The sequence below is a fragment of the Aythya ferina genome (genome assembly GCF_964211825.1).
Source record: "Aythya ferina genome assembly, contig: HAP1_SCAFFOLD_29, whole genome shotgun sequence".
NCBI lineage: Eukaryota > Metazoa > Chordata > Aves > Anseriformes > Anatidae > Aythya > Aythya ferina.
Genome location: NW_028181463.1, coordinates 1,898,407 through 1,919,761, shown reverse-complemented (window position 1 = coordinate 1,919,761; position 21,355 = coordinate 1,898,407). Strand labels below are relative to the sequence as shown.

The following is a 21,355-nucleotide window of genomic DNA, read 5'->3' as shown; positions in this document are numbered from 1 at the left end:
CAGCTCCTTGTGCACAGTGGAGATCACACTCAAGTACAGAAGCCTGAAGCTGGCCTAGAAGACACTCGCCCTCCCCAACCCCAGCCCCAGCCCAAACCCCAGCTGGCGGTGCTGCTCTGCAGAGCGAGGGGGCTGTGGTGCCTGGGGCATGGGGACACTCTGTAGAGCCATGCTGGGCAGGCTGGGAGGCAGACCTAGCTCATGGGGTCACTGCCATTGCCCCAGGGCTGCAAGGAATCACTCCCCAGGCTCCTTTGCTGAGGTTTTTGTGTGTTCTCGGGCTGCAGAGCTCTCCTCTGCCTGCTCACACCAGATTGAGCACTTGAGCTCTGCTCAGTCCACCTTGGAGGAGATCCCCCCTTAGGAGGGAAGTGCTGCAGTGGAGGCCAGCTGTGCCACTGCCATGCCCACTGCCTGTCCCTGCCTGCAGTCCCAGCTCAGCCCCACAGCAGCACTGGCACCAAGGAGCAGCCGGGACTGACCCTACCAGCAGGGCTCAGCAGGAGAGGGCAGCAGTGGCAAGAGAGCAGCTCTGCATGCCCCAAGCGCTGTTGCTCCCTGGCCGTGCTGCTGGGATGGGACTCTTTTCCTCTGCACCCCTGCACACGGTCACTGATCCTGCAGTGCCAGGCCTGGTCTCAGAGAAAGGATGTCAGACAAAACAGGCAGTTAAATCTTAACTTCCTTAAAGTTATATTCACAGAGAGCATGGCTTCATAATCATAGAGTCTATGAGCTATATTCAACAGGTACATCCATATCATTTTAATGGGTGTTCATTAGCTGAATTAATGTAATAAGAATATGCACAAACACAACCACAAAACAAAACAAAACAGTTATACTGGCTATTCTGCCAATTATTTACATTACAAGACATGTGCAGAAGCAGATCAAAAATTTCTTGCTTCCAAGACACATCTAGTCATCAATTTCCACAAGGCATGCTTGACCTATTGGATCATTATGGTACAGATGAAGACGTGCTCTGCTGGAGGCAACACTGGGTACAGAACTGCCACCACCAGGTCCAGGGATGGGGAGGAGATGGAAGGGGCTTCAGGCAGGCAACCATGACAGGCCTGAGAAAGACGGACACCATGGCCAGGTGAGGGAGGCATGTGGAAAAGGCTTTGTGCCGGCCCTGCTATAGAGACAACAGGACTGTCACCTAGATACACAAGGTCTAATCCAAATACACTGCTCCTACCTGTGGCAGCTGGGCTCCTGGCCCTGAGCCCCTCCTGGATGCTGGGGCTGCTCCCCCAGGTCAAGAGGAGATGGGAAGAGAGGGATACTGAGACCAATGAATTTCCACTGGTATCTTTATTGTCTTTATCTACCAAGGAAGCCTGGTTCTGTATGTACATTAGATGATGTGGTCAAACCTAACACAAGAAGTAACATTCAGAATGCTAAGAATGAGATTATTAAAAACAAAATGAAATATTGTTAAAATACTCACAGAGAAAAATAATTTAAAAAATGTTGTGTCATTTTCCCGAATACCCTTTGATTTCTCTTGGAATTCTTATTAATGACAATGTTATGATAACACTTGTAATGATAGAAATGATATGATATAATGTGAATCAAAATATTTGCATATTATTAAGAATACATCTTCTAAAAGCATCATGGATGCTTAAGAAACGTGTATGGAAACAGTTTCCTCACTGCATCCTTGAGCTCCTGGTTCCTCATGCTGTAGATGAGGGGGTTCACTGCTGGAGGCACCACCGAGTACAGAAGTGCGACGACCAGGTCCAGGGATGGAGAGGAAATGGAGGGGGGCTTCAGGTAGGAAAATATGCCAGTGCTAAGAAACAGGGAGACCACAGCCAAGTGAGGGAGGCATGTGGAAAAGGCTTTGTGTCGTCCCTGCTCAGAAGGCATCCTCAGCACTGCCCTGAAGATCTGCACGTAGGAGAAAACAATGAAAATGAAACAACCAAATGCTAAAAAGATACTAAACAGAACTGCCCAAACTTCTCTGAGATAGGATTCTGAGCAGGAGAGCTTGAGGATGTGGGGGATTTCACAGAAGAACTGGTCCACAGCATTGCTGTGGCAGAGGGGAAGGGAAAACGTAGTGGCCGTGAGCAGGACAGCATTGAGAAAGCCACTGCCCCAGGCAGCTGCTGCCATCTGGGCACAAGCTCTGCTGCCCACGAGGCTCCCGTAGTGCAAGGGCTTGCAGATGGCAATGTAGCGGTCGTAGGCCATGATAGTAAGGTTATAATACTCTGCTGATATGCAGAAGAGAAAGAAAAAGAGCTGTGCAGCACATCCTTGATAGGAGATGGCCCTGGTGTCCCAGAGGGCATTGGCCATGGCTTTGGGCAGAGTGGTGGAGATGGATCCCACGTCGAGGAGGGCGAGGTTGAGGAGGAAGAAGTACATGGGGTTGTGGAGGCGGTGGTCACAGGCTACGGCGCTGAGGATGAGGCCGTTGCCCAGGAGGGCAGCCAGGTAGATGCCCAGCAAGAGCGTGAAGTGCAGGAGCTGCAGCTCGCGCGTGTCTGCGAATGCCAGCAGGAGGAACTCACAGACAGAGCTGCTGTTGGGCATTTCCTGCTTCTGGGCATGGGGTCCTGCCCAAGGAAAAGAAAAACACTGAGTGTTTATCAGAGTTATCTTAACAGAGTTATCTTACAAAATAAAAGATAATATATATCCATTTTTCTTTTATGCCTTCATTTCTCATTTCAGAAGAAAAATCATTCCATTTTTCATTTAATCCCTCCCAACGATTCTCCATTTCTATTCAGTTTTTTGGCAGGTCCCTTTTATGAGTTCTGGCTGGTGCTGCTAGAGGGTGTCACTGAGAGCACGGGACTTGCTGTGGGCAATGTGGGAGTCAGTCCTGCACCAAGCTAGTGGTAAAGATCATATAGTGATTTTTATTTTCTCCTTTGTTCTAGCAGCCCCACTGTATTCAAAGTAAAACCTTGTGTTTCATCAACGTGGCGATGTATTCAGTGTAGTGTCCTTGGGAGAGCACATCAAGTCCGTGTGTTAGTCCTAGTGTCAACTGCCCTGTGCTGGTGTCTCTTTGACCTACGGGACAATTGCACTCCTATGTTTGCCTGAAACAAGCCAGGACACTGCTGAGAGCAGAGACATCCAGGCTCAAAGTGCCCAACTCCAGACCCCTCACCCTGGCACCATACTCCCCTTCGCCCAAGCACAACGAGGGCTCACGCCATGGGCATGTGAAACCCCCATCCCCAGCCAGCCTGGGAACAAGACCAGCAGCAGCACGGCCAGCTGGAGAAGCCAGGAGGAATGCCAGCGTGCTTCTGCCAGGGGAGGCAAGGCCAGGGAGGGACAGACGGACACTCAGCAGATCCTCCTGTGCTGCAGCTCTGCCTGCAGAGGAGTCAGCTCATGCTCAGTGTAGGCAATCTGTACTCTTCTCAAATTGGCTGAGGCCTCCCAAAGACAGGGCACTGGGCATTGGAGGGTTTGCAGCTCCTAAAGAGAAGCTAGGATAAAACCTGAGAGGACCACAATGATGATGTTGGTGTAGTCTGTGGGCTGAGGTGTGGGAAGGGACATTATGAAGTTCAATGATGAAATATTAATCCCTCACTACAATGCTCTAGCAGTCTCAGTCTGCAGTACAAACCTGACCACCTATTACCATGAAACCAGCCTCCACTCTACCGCAGGTATCTGCAAGCACAGGCTACAGAAAATGTCTTGCCTTTCAGGTAGCCCCTGCCTTGGTCTTCCTTTTGAAAAATCCAATCATAAATGCCATTCTCTAAAATATTTTCTACTCATTTCTGGAGAAACAGAGAGACCCACCCTGCCAGATGCTACCAGCTGTCAGATGTGCCAGCTGTACAAGACCCCTCTGGCAACCCCACCTGCAGTGCCCTGCTGCCAGAGCCTCACGGTGTCAAGAGCCTGCAGATGTGTCCTGCCACACGCTGCCCTCTGTTGTTGCGCTCCTCAGTGCCTCCAAGCCCTCTCTCCTTCTCTCCTCTCTGTGTGCCAGCTGCAGTCAGAGTCCCCAGCCCTGCTGTGCTGTGCAGAGGAGCTGCTCCTGGCCACAGCTGTCTCTCTGTACCATGGCCCTCTTGCCATGAGCTCTCTCTGTCCCACGAGCCCGGCCCAGCTCAGCAGCACAGCACCAGCCCAAGGCACTGCAATCACCCCTCTGGGGGCTTTGCTGATGAGCCCACGAACCTCAGGCACTCAGAGACAATTGAAGACATCTCTCCAGAAGTCCAAGTCAGAGGCAAGTTTCCTGCAGTGTCCCATTGAGGGCCAGCACTGACACAGCCTCCCTTGGAGCTCGTTAGAGCAGAACCCTGGAGGCAGTGAGGACAAGGAGACAAAGGCAGCGTGAAGGTGACACTGATGTGGAGGAAATCTGGATGTGTGCCACCAAGCCCAAGGCCCAGCGCTTGCCCCATACCCTGGGAAGAGAGATCCTTTCCTTCCCACATTGCTCAGGGCTCTTTGTGGTGCAGTAGGAGATGGGGATGTGCATGGCCAAGTGCAGGACAATGGTACGACCCTGCCTGTTTCATGGGTGGGGGTGAGGAGGCAATGAGGCCCTGGTGCTTTAACAAGATGTCTCCTCATTGGCTTTAGTGGCTTAGATAGCAGCCATTACCATGGATACAAAGATTTTGGTTCTGTTGGGACTTTCAGCCTTTCCAGTGTCCTTGCTCTTCTCTGAACCAGGCTGTCATAGGAAATCCCAGTCCTGTACGTTTTTACCCATTCCTGTAGACCATTTTGTTTGTGGTGTCTCACTGAATCTGAGCTTAGTCTGTTAACTCCGATTCTCTTGGTGGCCATAGTCTGTGTAAGGCAGCTCTGTAGGAAGCTGGCCTGGTTCCTGGTGAGCAGGCACCACTGCTCGTACGGCATCCCTCATGGAGGGTGTTCACAAATCTATGGAGCTGGATGGGATATAGCCGAGGGTACTGAGGGATCTGGCAGAAGTGCTCACCAAGCTGCCTTCCATCATTTATCAGCAGTCCTGGCTATCAGGGGTGTTCCCAGTCAGCTGGTGAGTAGCAACTGTGATGGTCACCTACAAAATGGCTGGAAGGAGGATTGTGGAACTACAAGCCTGTCAGTCTGAACTCGGTCCTGGGGAAGCTCTTGGAGCAGATTATCTTGAATTCCATCACACAACGCTTCCAGAACAACCAGGTGATCAGGCCCAGTCAGCATGGTTTTGTCAAAGGCAGGTCCCGCTTGGCAAATCAGATCTCAAGGTGTGACAAGGTGATGCTCGCAGTGGATGAGGGAAAGGCTGTGGATGTGCTCTACCTAGACCGCAGTAAGGCTTTTCTGTCTTTTCCCACAACATTCTCCAGAGAAACTGGCTGCTCAAGGCTTGGACAGGTGTACGCTTTGTGGGGTTAAAAACTGGCCCAAAGTCATGGTAAATGCAAATAAATGCAGTTGGAGGCCTGTCCTTAGTGTCCCCCAGGGCCCAGTACTGTGGCCAGGTCTCTTCAGTATCTCCATCAATGATGTGGATGAGGGGATCGAGTGCACCCTCAGTAAGTTTGCAGATGACACCAAGTTTGGAGTGAATGTTGATCTGGTAGAAGGGCTTGTGAGGCCACAACTCGAGTACTGTGCTCAGCTCTGGGGCCCCAATAAGGATGTGTATCTATTAGAAGGAGTCCAGAGGAGGGCCATGAGGACGATCAATGGGCTGTAGCCCTTTTCCTAGGAACATGCTGAGGAAGATGGGTTTGTTCAGCCTGGACAAGAGAAGGCTCTGGGGAGACCTTAAAGAGCCCTTCCAGTACCAATAGGGGGCCTACAGCTGGAGAGGGACTCTTCATCAGTGTCATGATAGGAGTAGCGGTAATGGTTTTAAACTGAAAGAGGGTAGATTTAGATTAGCTATTAGAAAGAAGTTATTGACTTAGAGGGTGGTAAGGCAGCGGAACAGGCTGCCCAGGGAAGCTGTGGATGCCCTATCCCTGGAAGTATTCAAGGCTAGGTTGGATGGGACTTTGAGCAACCTGGTCTAGTGGACGCCGACTCGATGGTGAGGCAGAGTGAGAAGCAGAGAAGGCCTTGATGCTGTGCAAACACTGCACAAGAACAGCGACTACAGCCGTGGGTGACCAACGGTACTCTGGTCACACATTAAAAACACAGCACTGCAGTGTTGCAGGAAGCACGGCCGAAAGCACGACAGACACCAGTAGAGTCAGATCATGCTCCATTTTATTGCCCGAATAGCCTAACTTTTATAGAGAACTTAACAGGGGTGGACAGTGTTTCACACAAGATTATTGGTCAAAGCACTCAGAAAAACAACTAGAAGAAAACAACCCCACCTGCAAGAAAACAATCCCCTTGTGATTAGTAGTCACGTAGACCTTATCCTTGATACCCGCTGCTGGTAACAATATTTTCCGGCATTCCTCAGTTGGGCGATGTGGGAACACTGTCATAGATGCTTCTCACAGTTATCCTGGTATCTTGGTTTGCTCAGCTGCAGCAGGCCGTGGGATCTATGCTGTTTCCAGATTCCCTCAACACTGCAGGGGTTGCTCTGCAGAGGAACTCTGTCCCAGCCAGAATCAGTGTCCCCACAATGGACAAGAAGCTCTGGAAGGAGGCAGGAAGGTGCTAATAAGCACCAGGACAATTGAGGAAGCCCAAAGGCCCTTCCGAAGGGTCACTGAGTGCCACCTGAGAGGCAGTGCTGGGCAGTGGGGAGGGCCAAGAGAAAGACTTGGGTGAAGGCTGTGAGAAACAGAGACACTCAGGGCTTTAGCAGCTGTCTGTGGATGGAGTAGGAGGACGAGGTCACTCCTGGGACTGGGGCAGGGCTGAAGTTCCTGCATGAAGCTGGGATGATGGAGAAGTGTCCACCTTGCATGTGTGCCTCAGCCTGGGAGCAGGGGCCTGCCCACGGTGCAGGATGGCTGGGCTGTGCTCAGCCATGCCCCAGGAGATGACCTTGCTCTCTTCCTCCCCACCACTCCCCACACGGGGCAGGCCCTCAGGAAACACCCCTGAGCCTGGAGATGCACCAACCTGCTGCGCTGAGGTGCCACTACTGTAGGGGAAGAGGGGAGGGTTGGAGAGGCACATGGGGCCTGCGGGCAAGAGTGGTGTGGCCTGGGGAACGTAGTGCCTGGGAAAAGTTACCCTGGAGCCATAGGAGCCGTTCTGGAAAGAAAACTTGTAGGCAGGAACCATACTTTTGTGGCACTGCAGAGCTGCTGGGCACATTGTGCAGGGTGCTCTGATGGACTTTTGTGTCCTTTTCCATCGTGTCTTAAGTGGTGCTTTTCTCAGAAATAGAACAGCCAACAGAGGTGTGATGGATACTCTGAGATCATGAAATCCATCAGAAAGCTGATCCCAATGAGATGTCTGATATGGGGAGGTCAGGAGAAGGCTGGACAGGAGAGATGTGAGATTTGGGGGAGGGAATAAGGGCTTGGCCAGCAGAAATTAAGGATTTTGTAGAGGTAAATTGGTTCAGGTTATGCTGATGCTGCTGTAACCGTGACCTAAAACAGTCATATGCGGCCCTTCCCCACTTTTAATCAGTAACCTTAAGTCACAAATCTAAATGCTGCTCCACACCCTGACAGGAATCCACTACTCTTAATCCTGATCTCAAAGTATCTCTTCAAGCCAAAAGTCAGACCATAGCCCCTTTCCCTTACCTTTACTCTCTTGCTACCCTGATCTGATCAGCTTATAGGCCAAAAGAAGGAGAAGGGTGGGAATGCTCCGATGAGCTCAGCTCTGCCTCAGGATCTCCTGTACCAGCAGCAGGAATGTGACTGTGGCAGGGACTGTGAGGTCACTTCTGTCTCTGCAGCTGATAGGGCAGCAGCAGGAACGTGTCAGGAAAGGGATTGTGAGGTCACTTGTGTCTGGAGGTTGCAGGTCAGCCTTGACTCCTTTCTGGGATCTGCAATTTTGGGCTGACATCTGGCAGTGGCCCTGCTAGGCCAGCAGAAGGCACCTGCTTGGCATGCTGACTGGGGGATCCCCTCTGCCTCCAGAGCCAGGAGGACCCAGGCAGAAAGAAGGCCCCCAGATGGGTTGTCCTATCCCTTCTGCTTGAGTCCATGAGTGGGCAGCAGCAGGCACAAGGCTTGGCTGTGTCTAGCCAAGAAGCTGCAAGGCCAGCAGCAGGCCCCTGGCTTGGAAGGTGCTGCTGAGGTGACTTGTGTCTGGTTGGATGAGAGGCCGCAAGGAGGCTGCTGGGTTGGGATGCCTACTTCAGGAGTGGTTTCCACCCTGACGGAGCTTTCTGTGGTAGCAGGAAGGAGCAGTAGAGAAAAAACTGCCACAAAGTGTTTCATGGAAGGCTGGTACTGGTTATAAGGAGGGCGAAATGTCCCTCAAAGGGTCATGCTGTGGTGCCAGAGGTCACCCTCTGATCAGACCCTGGCTTTGTGTTTCAAGGAACAGCTGGTGAGGTGTGATGAGAAATCAGTGAAAGCAAGGGATGAGAGCAAGATGATGAACAGAGATGGGTGTCTGCAGACTTCAAGAACATAGGGCAATGTGTGGGACAGCATTGGAAAGCCTGCAGAGAAGGCAGAGGGTGCTGGTAAAAGGGGAGGGCCCCAACAGCCCTGAAGTTTTTGTCTCCTCGGCTAGAGCTTAGGAGGAGATATGTTATTTTCATTGTGATGGGAACTCGTGGATTCCTTTCAACCCTGTGCAGCAGCGCAGAGGTGTAGTACCACTGTTCTTCTCATGGCATCACACTGCCCACCACATCCCACAGACCCCAGCAACAGCCTTGAGCCAGATGTAGGGGTGCAGGATGTCCCCTCCCAGTGGCTGGGGTCAGGCCTTGGCCCTTCTGCATCACTAAAACCAACCAAGACTTTTCTCAGCACAGTGCTATGCCTGTCTGTAACCATGGCCTCCAGTTATCTGCCCTAACAAGGCCCTGGGGAGGCCTTCTTAGTAACAGCCCTCAGTGGGGCCCATTAATACTCCAAGTCACTTCAGCTTTTCCTTCTGACTTCACTTTCTCTAGCAGTTGCATTATTCTCCTCTCAGTACCTGAGCTTCATAGACTCAGCACCACAATAAACTCCTAACATCTCTTCCATAGTATTCTTCAAGCCTTCATGCCATGTGTAGCTAATTACAGAGCTTGCATGGCGTACTTAAGGAAGAAAATTTCAAAAAGCAGATAATAAAAAATATTTTCAGTTTTTAAAGGCTGAATTTTGCTGCATTTCAGTTTTGAGCATCATTCTCCTCTTGCTATTGATCCAGGGTGATTTCTTTGGAGACCTTCTTCAGGAGGAAATGCAGAGTCTGGAGATCAGACACCTCCACTACCAACAGTAGTCTTTGTCCCTGTAACTACAGCCCAGGCCAGCACATGAAACCCTTTCTAAGATAATTCAGAGAAAAAATGATAAATAACAAAATAAAATTAAAATTAAAGAAAATTAAAGAAAAGAAAATGAAAGGAAAGGAAAGGAAAGGAAAGGAAAGGAAAGGAAAGGAAAGGAAAGGAAAGGAAAGGAAAGGAAAGGAAAGGAAAGGAAAGGAAAGGAAAGGAAAGGAAAGGAAAGGAAAGAAAAGAAAAGAAAAGAAAAGAAAAGAAAAGAAAAGAAAAGAAAAGAAAAGAAAAGAAAAGAAAAGAAAAGAAAAGAAAAGAAAAGAAAAGAAAAGAAAAGAAAAGAAAAGAAAAGAAAAGAAAAGAAAGTTGAAATGACCGTTGGAACCTGAGAAATTCTAAACGAATTGTATTAGACTACTGGACATCCATGGTCTCTATTGGGTCTTCTGTGGAAAACTCAGGGAGAAAAGTAAAAAAAAAAATTCTTCAAGTGGCTGTACCTGTACCCATGAGCTCGGCCTCTTTGGGGAAATTTTTCAATTCCAGCCACGGAAACCTAAACTGAGTGATGTGAAAAGACCTGCCCAGTCAATAGAGTAGGGCAAAGTCCTAATTCCAGTGCTATAGATGCAGAAGGCAAAAAGAATTGCATTGTGCCTGACACTACTCTGGAACGTGTCACCCAGGTCAGGCAACTTTACCTTAGTGCTGATAAGGCCATCACTAAGCCATGCTACCAAGCTCTGCGTCTACACCTTGGCTCTCCATTCAATGACCCAGCTCATGGATGGCAATCAGGGAGTCTCGGTTAGCGCGACGCTGCCTCAGGTGCTCCACCATGGTAGCCATTGGCACCTGCTGTTCTTCAGCCCTCAGCAAACCCCCAACAGAAGTATTTTGTGGAAGGCCAAGCAAGGTAGACAACTGTTTCATGTCCTTTGTCTCCAAGGCAGCTCTGCCAAAGCCCCACTGGTGGTGCCCTCTTGGAACTTTGAAGTACCCTCTCCTGAGACAGTCTATGCCAAGGATGCACATAGCCTCCGAGCCAGTCCCAATGGGGTGCTTTTGCCATTCCTTCCCAGTTAGACTCACTTCAGCCTCCAGTACAGTTAACTGTTGGGATCCCTCTGTCATTCCAGAAATACAGGTGGGTTCTACCTCTTTGTAATTTGATGGCATTAGGGTACACTGTGCACTGGTGTCCAGTAGAGCCTGATACATTTGTGGATCTGATGTGCCAGGCTATTAAATATACCCAGTCCAGTAAACCCGATTCTCCCTTTCCTCCCTGCCTCCCCCTGGCTTGAAGAAGAACCCTTCTAGTCCTGCTCATAGGATTAATTACTGTGTCTGGTAGACAGCCCAATGGAAACACGTGCTGCATAGCACAGTAATTCCATGGGGCAGCGGAATGGAGCCAACAGTCAAGACACATTTGGGTGGGGAAGGTGGGGTGGGGCCCAGTAGAGACAAGGAGTCAAGGCAGTTGGGTTGGGGAGGCCAGCAGAAACAGCCCAAGGGGCGGTGCTGCTTGTGAGGACACGTTTGTGGCAGCAGCCTGAGTGGGCAGCAGCTGTGCGCAGGCGAGGGGAGGCCAGGAAGCGCATGCCAAGAGCACTCCTGCCAACAGAGCCAAGGCCGGGGCCGAGCCCAAGGGCAGAGGCAGGCCCAGGGCAGGGGGCTGCAAGGGCCATGCTGAGCTCCCTGCCCCTGCAGCAGCCACCCTGGCCCTCAGCAGATGTGCTGGAAGGCTGCAGGGAGGGGACAAATGCTCTGGGCCCCCTTCCTGCTCTGCCCAGGCCAGCAAGGGCCCAGAGCGGCCTCCTCTCCCCTGCCCCTGCAGCTCTGGGCTCCCTTGGTGCAGCCCTGGCTCTGCAGCACCAAGCCCTGCTGGGAGCCCTCCCCTGCATGCTGCCACCGCTCCCTGACGCTGCTGTTGCCCTCTGCCAGGCACTGCCCAGCCCAGCCCAGCCACTGCCCACCTCTTCCCACCTCCCTGCCCTCTCCCCAGCCCAGCAGCCCAGGCTGGGCTGGCCCCTGGGCAGTGCCCAGTGCAGGCTGCTGCAGGGCTCTGGGCATGGCCACCACATCCCCAGCCCCTCAAAGGCACTGCAGCTGCTGGCACAAAGGTGGCTTTGGGCCTCCCCAGCAGCCCCTGCGCTGGGGCCAGTCCCAGCTCAGGAGGTGGAGGTCTGTGAAGCTGCAGGAGCCCTGCTCTCTGCCTGGGAGATCCCCAGCACACAGTGCCTGTGCCCTGCAGGGCCAGCCCCGCTCCCCAGGCCAGCACAAGAGGCCTGGCCCAGCCACAGAGCAGCTCCACATTCCTCTCCAGGTTGCCATTTGCCATCAAACCCAGCACCAGTGGACACTCCCAGGCCAGTCAAGGCCACTTATTACTGTTTGCTGGGCCATATGCTACCAAGAAGTCAGATTCCAGTCCAGCCCTTTGTCCTTCAGTGATCACTATGGGAATCTGATCCATCCTGAAGCCCAGAAAAACAAGAGGGCTGTTCAGGGAGGAGCTCCTTGGGTGTATTTCTGACACCAGCTTTAGAAGAGGTGTACAGAGATGTGGAGGAGATGCCACTCTAGGGGCATCAGGAAACTCACCAAGGTGCATGAGATCTGATGGCTAACCCACGTACAAGAGCACAAGAGAACAATGTGGAGACCAAAAGAGAGTAGCAGGGAAAAGGCCACGTCCTGCTGCTGGTCATGGCCATGGCTCCAGGGAAGCAGCAGCCCCGACCCAAAGGCAGCAGAGAGGCAGAGCCCAGCGGGCAGTGAAGGGCAGCCCCGAGGGCCACCAGGGCTGCTCCTGCATGTGGCAGCTTGGCTCTTGGCCCTGAGCCCCTCCTGCATGCTGCAGCTGCTCCCCCAGCTCCAGAGGAGATGGGAAGAGATGGTAGCTCAGACCAGTGAAGTTATGCTCTTTTCTTAATTGACTATACCTACACAGGAAGCCTAGTTCAATTGGTTGATTAGAAGATGTATTCAAAGTAAATAAATTACTAAATAAATTAAATCAATATTAAAAATTATTTTAAAAATAAAAAAGAAAAATAATATAAAAATCTGTCATGTCAATTTCTCAAATACAATGGTAGTCTTCAGAGGATTATTATTAATGATTACAATATGATAATACTACAAAATATGAAAATGATATGATACAAATCACGATAATATTAACAACATTGATGCTTAAGAAGCACATATAGAATCATCTTCCTCACTGCAACTTTGAGCTCCTGGTTCCTCATGCTGTAGATGAGGGGGTTCACTGCTGGAGGTACCACTGAGTACATAAGTGACACCACCAAGTCCAGAGATGGGGAAGAGATGGAAGCGGGCTTCAGGTAGGCAAATATGGCAGTGCTGACAAACAGGGAAACCACGGCCAGGTGAGGGAGGCACGTGGAAAAGGCTTTGTGCTTGCCCTGCTCAGAGGGCATCCTCAGCACAGCCCTGAAGATCTGCACATAGGACACTACAATGAAAACAAAACAACCAAAGACTAAAGAAACAGTAAACACAAACGCCCCGACTTCTCTGAGGTAGGCATCTGAGCAGGAGAGCTTGAGGATCTGGGGGATTTCACAGAAGAACTGGTCCACAGCATTGCCTTTGCAGAGGGGCAGGGAAAATGTAGTGGCCGTGTGCAGGACAGCAGTGAGAAAGCCACTGCCCCAGGCAGCTGCTGCCATCTGGGCACAAGCTCTGCTGCCCACGAGGCTCCCGTAGTGCAAGGGCTTGCAGATGGCAATGTAGCGGTCATACGACATGACAGTGAGAAGGGAAAACTCTGCTCCAAACAAGAAAGCAACGAAAAAGACCTGTGCAGCACATCCTTGATAGGAGATGTCCCTGGTGTCCCAGAGGGCATTGGCCATGGCTTTGGGCAGAGTGGTGGAGATGCAGCCCACGTCGAGGAGGGCGAGGTTGAGCAGGAAGAAGTACATGGGGGTGTGGAGGCGGTGCTTGTAGGCTACAGCGCTGAGGATGAGGCCGTTGCCCAGGAGTGCAGCCAGGTAGATGCCCAGGAAGAGCACGAAGTGCAGGAGCTGCAGCTCGCGTGTGTCTGCGAATGCCAGCAGGAGGAACTCAGTGATGGAGCTGCTGTTGGACATCTGCTTTTTTGGGGATGTGATCCTGAACAAAGAAGAGAAAGAACAGTAATAATGTACAACAGACTTACCAGAGAAAAACTCATCCCATTTCTCATTTAGAATCTCCAGAAAATTGTCCATTTCCAGGAAGACATTTGGCAGGTCCCTTTCATGAGTTCTTCCTGATGCCTGAGGGTATCCCTGGGAGCAGGGGACTCCTCTGTGGGCAACGGAAGAGTCAGTTATGTCCAAAAGCCAGAGGTAAGGAGGAACATGAGGTAATCTCAGACTCTCTTCACTGCTGATATCAACGAACCTTGCCCCAGTGTTGCTCTCAGGTTACCCAACTTCAGAGCAGATACATATATATATATATATATATAAATTTTTATTTTATAGGGTTAGACTTTTTGTTGTTACTGACCTACCACACCTACTGAGTTTTTCTAAAACAGAAATCCCGGGCATTTCTCCAGCACATAAGTGGAAATGTTGTGCATCCTAAGGGAAAAAGGGACTGGCCCTATAGTGCAGTGTCCTTTAGTGAGGACAGATAATCTGTCTATCAATACTGGTCTCACCCACCCTGTGAGTGTTGCAGGCAAGTTGTACTCAGAGACTGATGTCTGAAGAACCTGAACACTGCTGAGTGTAGAGGAATCCAGGCACAAAGTGCCCATCTCCACACCCCTCACCCCGTCCCCGTACTCCCCTTCCCCCAAGCACACCGAGGGCTCACTCCATGGGCATCCAAACCCTCCATGCCCAGCCAGCCTGCAAACAAGACCAGCAGCAGCACGGCCAGCTGGAGAAGCCAGGAGGAATGCCAGCGTGCTGCTGCCAGGGGAGGCAAGGCCAGGGAGGGACAGACGGACACTCAGCAGACCCTCCTGTGCTGCAGCTCTGCCTGCAGAGGACACAGCTCCTGCTCTTTGCAAATCATCTGTGCTCACTTCAAGCTGGCAGAGACCTCCCAAAGACAGGGATGTCTCCCAGCACTGGGCATCGGGGGGCTTGCAGCTCATAAAGATCAGCTAGGATAAAACCTGAGAGGACCACAAAATGATGTTGGTGCAGTTTCTGGGCTGAGGTGTGTGAAGGGACTTTATAAACTTCATTGCTGACAAACTGATCTCTCACTGCAATTCTCTTGGAGTCTCAGTCTCCACTACAATACTGACAATCCATTACCATGAAATCTGCCTCCCCTCCACTGCAGGAATCTGCAAACATAGGCTACAGAAAAAGTCTTGCCTTTCAGGTACCCCCTCTCTTGTTTTTCCTCTTGAAATATGCAATCATAAATGTTATTCTATACAGCATTTTCTACTCCTTTTTGTAGAAATAGAGACAATGACCCTGACAGATGCTATCAGCTATTGGATGTCCCAGATGTAGGAGACCCCTCTGGCAACCCCACCTGCATGGCCCTGCTGCCAGAGCCTCACGGTGTCAAGAGCCTGCAGATGTGTCCTGCCACACGCTGCCCTCTGTTGTTGCACTCCTCAGTGCCTCCAAGCCCTCTCTCCTTCTCTCCTCTCCCCGGGCCAGCTGCGGTCAAAGCCCTGCTGCACTGTGCAGAGGAGCTGCTCCTGGGCACAGCTGTCTTTCTGCAGCGCTTGTCAGGAGCTCCCCTTGGGCCCAGGAGCCCGGCCCAGCTCAGCAGCACAGCACCCGACCATGGCATCGCTTGCTCTGTGCCCTTGGGCTCCCTCGAGGTGTCCCCAAGCCCTCAGGGCTGACAGCTCCCCAAGGCAGCAGGGTCTCTATTGGGGTGTGCTGTTTGAATCAGACTGAATTTGTCACCATCTGCACTTCTCTGATCACAGGGGAGATGACTTTTACAAGGGTGATTTGTGCTGTTGGACTGTGGTTGTCAAACATGTTGTGCTTTAACCTGGTGGGCAGCTCAGCACCACACAGCAGTTGGCTCACATCAGCCCTCTCCCCCCCAGAATGCTTATGTGTTGAGATAAGGGCAGTTTAAAGGACTGAAAGGGAAGAGAAATAATAAGAGTTGCTGTTATTGTTATTGTTATGTACAAAGCAAGTTAAACACAGTGCAATTGCTCATTACTGACTGTTGTCCAGCCTGTCCCCAGCTGGTAGAACATTCTGGTAACCATCTGCACCTGCTCAGTCAGTGGCACTCACTGAGGCTCAGTAAGCACAGACCAAGTCCCAGCACATTCCAGTCACTTATGTCCCTTTGGAATTGCCGAGGTGAGAACACATGCTGTTGAGGTTGTGATGAGGCAGGGGTCAGCCTCTTCTCTCAGATAAGTAATGATAGGACTCAAGAAAATGGCCACAAGGGGAGATTTAGATTAGATATTACAAAAAATTAGATTATATATCATGACAAACTTTTTCTCCCAAAGAATAGTCAGGTACTCTGAGACAGGTACTCTGATATAATGAAAGCCATCAGAAAGCTGATCCCTGTTAGATGACTGTTATGGGGAGGTCAGGAGTAGCCTGGCCAGGAGAGATGTCAGATTGGGGTGAGGGAAGAAGTGAAGAAGAGCTCGAAAGCTTACCTTTGTAGATGGAAGAGGGTAAGAGGTAAGAGGTAATGTTGATGCTGCTGTAACACTGACTTCAAACAGTCTTGTATGGCCCTTACACTATTTTCGAGAGTAACATTAATCCCTCAACCAAGACATTAGTCAACCACCTTGACAGGAATCCACTATTGTAAAGCAGAACTCAAGGTATCACCTGAAGAAAAACTCAGCACAGAGCTCCATTCCCTTACCTTTACTCTCTTGCTCACCCTAATCTCTGCCCTTAACACTAACATTAAAATGCTCTATTTAACCCCAGAATTCTTGCCATACCTAAAAAAAACCACCCTAAACCATAATGCTTGCCCATACCCTAACCAGAGCCCTGACACCACAAGCAGAACACAAAACACTCCAACTAAAACTTTGCTTAATCTCTAACACAGAAAATTAAAATCTAGTCCCTAAGGGACTAGAGAGAGGTGAGCTCTGCCTCAGCATCTCCTGCCCCAGTAGGAGGATTGTGACTGTGGCAGTGACAGTGAGGTCACTTCTGTCTCTGCACTTGATAGGGCAGCAGCAGGAACGTGTCATGGAAAGGGACTGTGAGGTCACTTGTGTCTGGAGGTGGCAGGTCACCCTTGACATAGACCTGGGATCTGCACTTTTGGGCTGACATCTGGCAGTGGCCCTGCTAGGCCAGCAGAAGGCACCTGCTTGGCATGCTGACTGGGGGATCCCCTCTGCCTCCAGAGCCAGGAGGACCCAGACAGAAAGAAGGCCCCAACATGGGTTGTCCTGTCCCTTCTGCTTGAGTCCATGAGTGGGCATCAGGAGGCACAAGGCTTGGCTGTGTCTAGCCAAGAAGCTGCAAGGCCAGCAGCAGGCCCATGGCTTGGAAGCTGCTGCTGAGGTGACTTTTGTCTGGTTGGCTGAGAGACAGAAAGGAGCCTGCTGGGTTGGGATGCCTACTTCAAGAGTGGTTTCCTACCAGATGGAGCTTTCTGCGGTAGCAGAGAAGAGCAGTAGAGAAAAAAATGCCACAAAGTGTTCCAGGAAGGCTGGAATGGTCACAAGGAGGGAGAAATGTCCCTCAAAGGGTCATGCTGTGGTGCCAGAGGTCACCCTCTGATCAGACCCTGGCTTTGTGTTTCAAGGAACAGCTGGTGAGGGCTGATGAGACATGGGTGAAAGCAAGGCATGAAAGCAAGATGCTGAACTGAGATGGGTGTCTGCAGACTTCAAGAAAATAGGGCAATGTGTGGGACAGCAATGGAAAGCCTGCAGAGGAGAAGGCAGAGGGTGCTGGTAAAGAGGGAAGGCCCAACAGCCCTGAAGGTTTTTCCCCTTGGCAGTAGCTTAGGAGGAGATATGTTTTACTCACTGCAATGGGGCCTCATTGATTCCTTGCAACCCTGTGCAGCAGCTCAGAGGTGTCATACCACTGTTCTTCTCATGGCATCACACTGCCCACCACAGCCCACAGACCCCAGGAAAAGCCTTGAGCCAGATGTGGGGGTGCAGGATCTCCCCTTCCAGTGGCTGGGGTCAGGCCTTGGCTCTTCTGCTTCACTAAAACCAACAAAGAGTTTTCTCAGCACAGTGCTTTGCCTGTCTGCAATCATGGCCTCCGATTATCTGCCCTAACAAGGCCCTGGGGAGGCTTTGTTAGTAACAGCCCTCAGTGGGGCCCATTAATACCCCAAGTCACTTCAACTTTTCCTTCTGACTTTACTTTTTCTAGCAGTTGCATCGTTCTCCTCTCAGTACCTGAGCTTCATAGACTGAGCACCACAATACACCATGGAACTCATTAAAATGCAGAAATTCCAAACATCTCCTCCATAGTTTTCTTCAAACCTTCACGCCTTTTGCAGCTGACTGCAGAGCTTGCATAACATAGTTCAGGGAAAAGATTTCACAAAGCAAATAATAAAAATATTTTCTTGTTTCAAAGGCTGAATTTTGTTGCATTTCCGTTTGAAGCATCATTCTCCTATTGCTACTGATCCAGGGTCACTTCTTTGGAGACCTCCATAGGGAGGAAAAGCAGAGTCTGGTGGTCTGACACTTCCACTGCAAGTAGTGGTCTTTGTCCCTGTAACTGCAGCACAGTTCAGCACATGAAACCCTTTCTAAAACAAGTCACATTTTTTGGGGGGCAGGATAAAATATTATAAAATATTATAAAATAAAATAAAATAATATAAAATAAATTTAAATAAAATAAAATAAAATAAAATAAAATAAAATAAAATAAAATAAAATAAAATAAAATAAAATAAAATAAAATAAAATAAAATAAAATAAAATAAAATAAAATAAAATAAGGAGAAATAAAATTGAAATGACCATTGGAACCAGAGAAATTCAAATTAAATATTAGTAGGTACCTGGTCATCCATGGTCTCTCTTGGGTCTTCTGTAGAAAACTCAGGATGAAAAGTAAAGACATTTAATTTTGTACCCTACTCTATTGTCCAGTCAATAGAGTAGGGCAGTCCTACTTCCTGTGCTGTAGATGCAGAAGGCAAAAAGAATTGCATTGTGCCTTACACTACCCAAGTACGTGTAACCCAGGACAAATCTTACAAGGAGCACCTGAGGGAGCTGGGATTGTTCAGCCTGGAGAAGAGGAGGCTCAGGGGTGACCTTTTTGCTCTCTACAGCTACCTCAAAGGAGGCTGTAGCGAGGTGGGTGTTGGTCTGCTCTCTCACGTGCCCAGTGACCGGATGAGGGGGAAAGGGCTAAAGTCGTGCCAGGGGAGGTTTAGGTTGGAAATTAGGAAAAACTTCTTTTCTGAGAGGGTTGTTAGGCATTGGAATGGGCTGCCCAGGGAAGTGGTGGAGTCACCATCCCTGGAGGTCTTTAAAAGGTGTTTAGATGTAGTGCTTAGTGATATGGTTTAGCAGAGGACTGCTTAGTGTTAGGTCAGAGGTTGGACTAGGTGATCTTGGAGGTCTCTTCCAACCTAGATGATTCTGTGATTCTGTGATCGTCTAGTCAAACCTTATTCTATGGACAGGGACAATTTCCATTAGATTAGGTTGTCCAAAGTCACTTGCCAACTGGCCTTGAACAAGGGCTCACCTTTCTGCATTGGAGTTTAAGCAACGGTTTGTTGGGAGGATTTGGTGTTCTGCATAGGGTGTCAGGTCTGTGGCTGGGGTATGGAGAAGCTTCGTGGTTTATGGTTTTCTTTAGGTCTGCCAAGAAGTCGTCTAGGGTTAAATAAAGTGTTTTAATGCTAGTGTTAAGGGAAAGGATTAGGATGAGCAAGAGAGTAAAGGTAAGGAAAAGGGCTATGGGCTGAGTTCTGCTTGAAGGGATACTCTGAGGTCAGGTATTACTGCAGGGGATTTCTGTCAAGGTGTTGGAGCAACATTCAGGTTTTGGGATTAGGGTTACTGGTCAAAAAAGTGTAAGTGTTTTACATGACTGTTTAAAGCCAGTTTTAAAGCACCATCAATATTGCATGAAACCTCTTACCTCTACAAAATCGTTAATTTCTGCTTCCCAAGCTCCTCTTCCCTCCCCCAAATCTCAGTTCTCTCTTGGCCAGGCTTCTCCTGTCATCCTCATATTGGTTATCTTATTGGGATCAGCTTTCTGATGGCTTTCATGATCTCAGAGTATCTGTCTCCCTCTGCTGGCTACTCTGTTCCTGAGACAGAAGTGGTGTTGTAGTCAGTAGGGAAAAGGGCACAAAGGTCTGTAGGAGCATCCTGCACCTGCCCATCAGCTCTGCGCCTCCACAAAAGTGTACATCCTATGAAGAAGTGTTGGTTCCAGAATGACTCCTATGGATCCAGGGTAACATTTTGCAGGCCTTCATGCAGGATGTACCTCCCTTCAAGAATCTGAAAGGCAGTAGCTTCCCCTATGGAGAAAACTAAAAACAGCTATGAGATATGAGTTTAGTCAAAATTTGAGATCTCTGACATGACAACCAGAGGTGCTGCTCTGCAGAGTGAGTGGGCTGTGGTGCCTGGGGCATGGGGGCACTCTGCAGGGCTGTGCTGGGCAGGCTGGGAGGCAGACCCAGCTCATGGAGTCACTGCCATTGCCCCAGGGCTGCAAGGAGTCACTCGCCAGGCTCCTTTGCTGGGGCTGCTGCATGCCCTGGGGCTGCAGAGCTCTCCTCTGCCTGCTCACACCAGATTGAGCACTTGAGCTCTGCTCAGTCCAGTTTTTCTGCTCAGTTTTTTTTTTTTTTTTAATAGCTTCTTTCCTAGTTCACAGGAGATGGGAATACACTGCAGCTGAGACCTATGAATTTCTACTCGCTTCTTTATTGTCTATAGCTACACGGAAAGCCTGGCTTTAAATATACATGACTTGATTAGGAAAAGTAAACAGATAAATGAACAGGTAGGAGGCTAACAATGACATTAATTAAATCGACTCCACAACTTGAAGATCATATTTATCAAGAAAAATAATATCAAATTACTTTCCTAACTGTTTCTGAGATAAACTCGGAATGTAAAGGAACATTATATTTTCTTAAGAAATATGTATTCAAACAATTTCCTCAGTGCATCCTTGAGCTCCTGGTTCCTCATGCTGTAGATGAGGGGGTTCACTGCTGGAGGTAACATGGAGTACAGAAAAGATACTGCAAGGTCCAGGGATGGGGAGGAGAATGAGGGGGGCTTCAGGTAGGCAAACATGATAGTGCTGACAAACAGGGAGACCACGGCCAGGTGAGGGAGGCACGTGGAAAAGGCTTTGTGCCTGCCCTGCTCAGAGGGCATCCTCAGCACTGCCCTGAAGATCTGAACATAGGACACCACAATAAAAAGAAAGCAACCAACAACTAAACAAGAGCTAAATGCAATAAATCCAACTTCCCTGATGTAGGCATCTGAGCAGGAGAGCTTGAGGATGTGGGGGATTTCACAGAAGAACTGGTCCACAGCATTGCTGTGGCAGAGGGACAGGGAAAATGTAGTGGCTGTGTGCAGGGCAGCATTGAGAAAGCCACTGCCCCAGGCAGCTGCTGCCATTTGGGCACAAGCTCTGCTGCCCACGAGGCTCCCGTAGTGCAGGGGCTTGCAGATGGCAATGTAGCGGTCGTAGGCCATGACGGTGAGAAGGGAATACTCTGCTGTGATAAAGAAGACAAAGAGAAAGACCTGTGCAGCACATCCTTGATAGGAGATGGCCCTGGTGTCCCAGAGGGCATTGGCCATGGCTTTGGGCAGAGTGGTGGAGATGCAGCCCAGGTCGAGGACGGCGAGGTTGAGCAGGGAGAAGTACATGTGGGTGTGGAGGCGGTGGTGGCAGGCTACGGTGCTGAAGATGAAGCCATTGCCCAGGAGGGCAGCCAGATAGATGCCCAGGAAGAGTGCAAAGTGCAGGAGCTGCAGCTCGCACGTCTATGAATGCCAGCAAGAGGAAGTCA

The 21,355-nt window shown here is 49.9% G+C and overlaps 2 protein-coding genes and 1 pseudogene across 3 annotated transcripts in view; 1 reads left to right on the top strand and 2 right to left on the bottom strand.

Moving 5' to 3' along the window:
- LOC311427974 (olfactory receptor 14C36-like) overlaps nt 1–21,355 on the top strand; it is a 52,122-nt pseudogene that overhangs the window by 17,155 nt on the left and 13,612 nt on the right. The gene's annotated exons all lie outside the window — the stretch shown is intronic.
- On the bottom strand, nt 1,636–2,571 carry LOC311427976 (olfactory receptor 14C36-like; the record flags this gene model as incomplete). Its single annotated transcript, XM_084539549.1, has 1 exon — nt 1,636–2,571. The coding sequence occupies one exon, from the start codon at nt 2,569–2,571 to the stop codon at nt 1,636–1,638; it is 936 nt and encodes a 311-aa protein (XP_084395675.1).
- On the bottom strand, nt 12,520–13,461 carry LOC311427975 (olfactory receptor 14A16-like; the record flags this gene model as incomplete). Its single annotated transcript, XM_084539548.1, has 1 exon — nt 12,520–13,461. One exon carries the CDS (start codon nt 13,459–13,461, stop codon nt 12,520–12,522), a length of 942 nt encoding a protein of 313 aa, XP_084395674.1.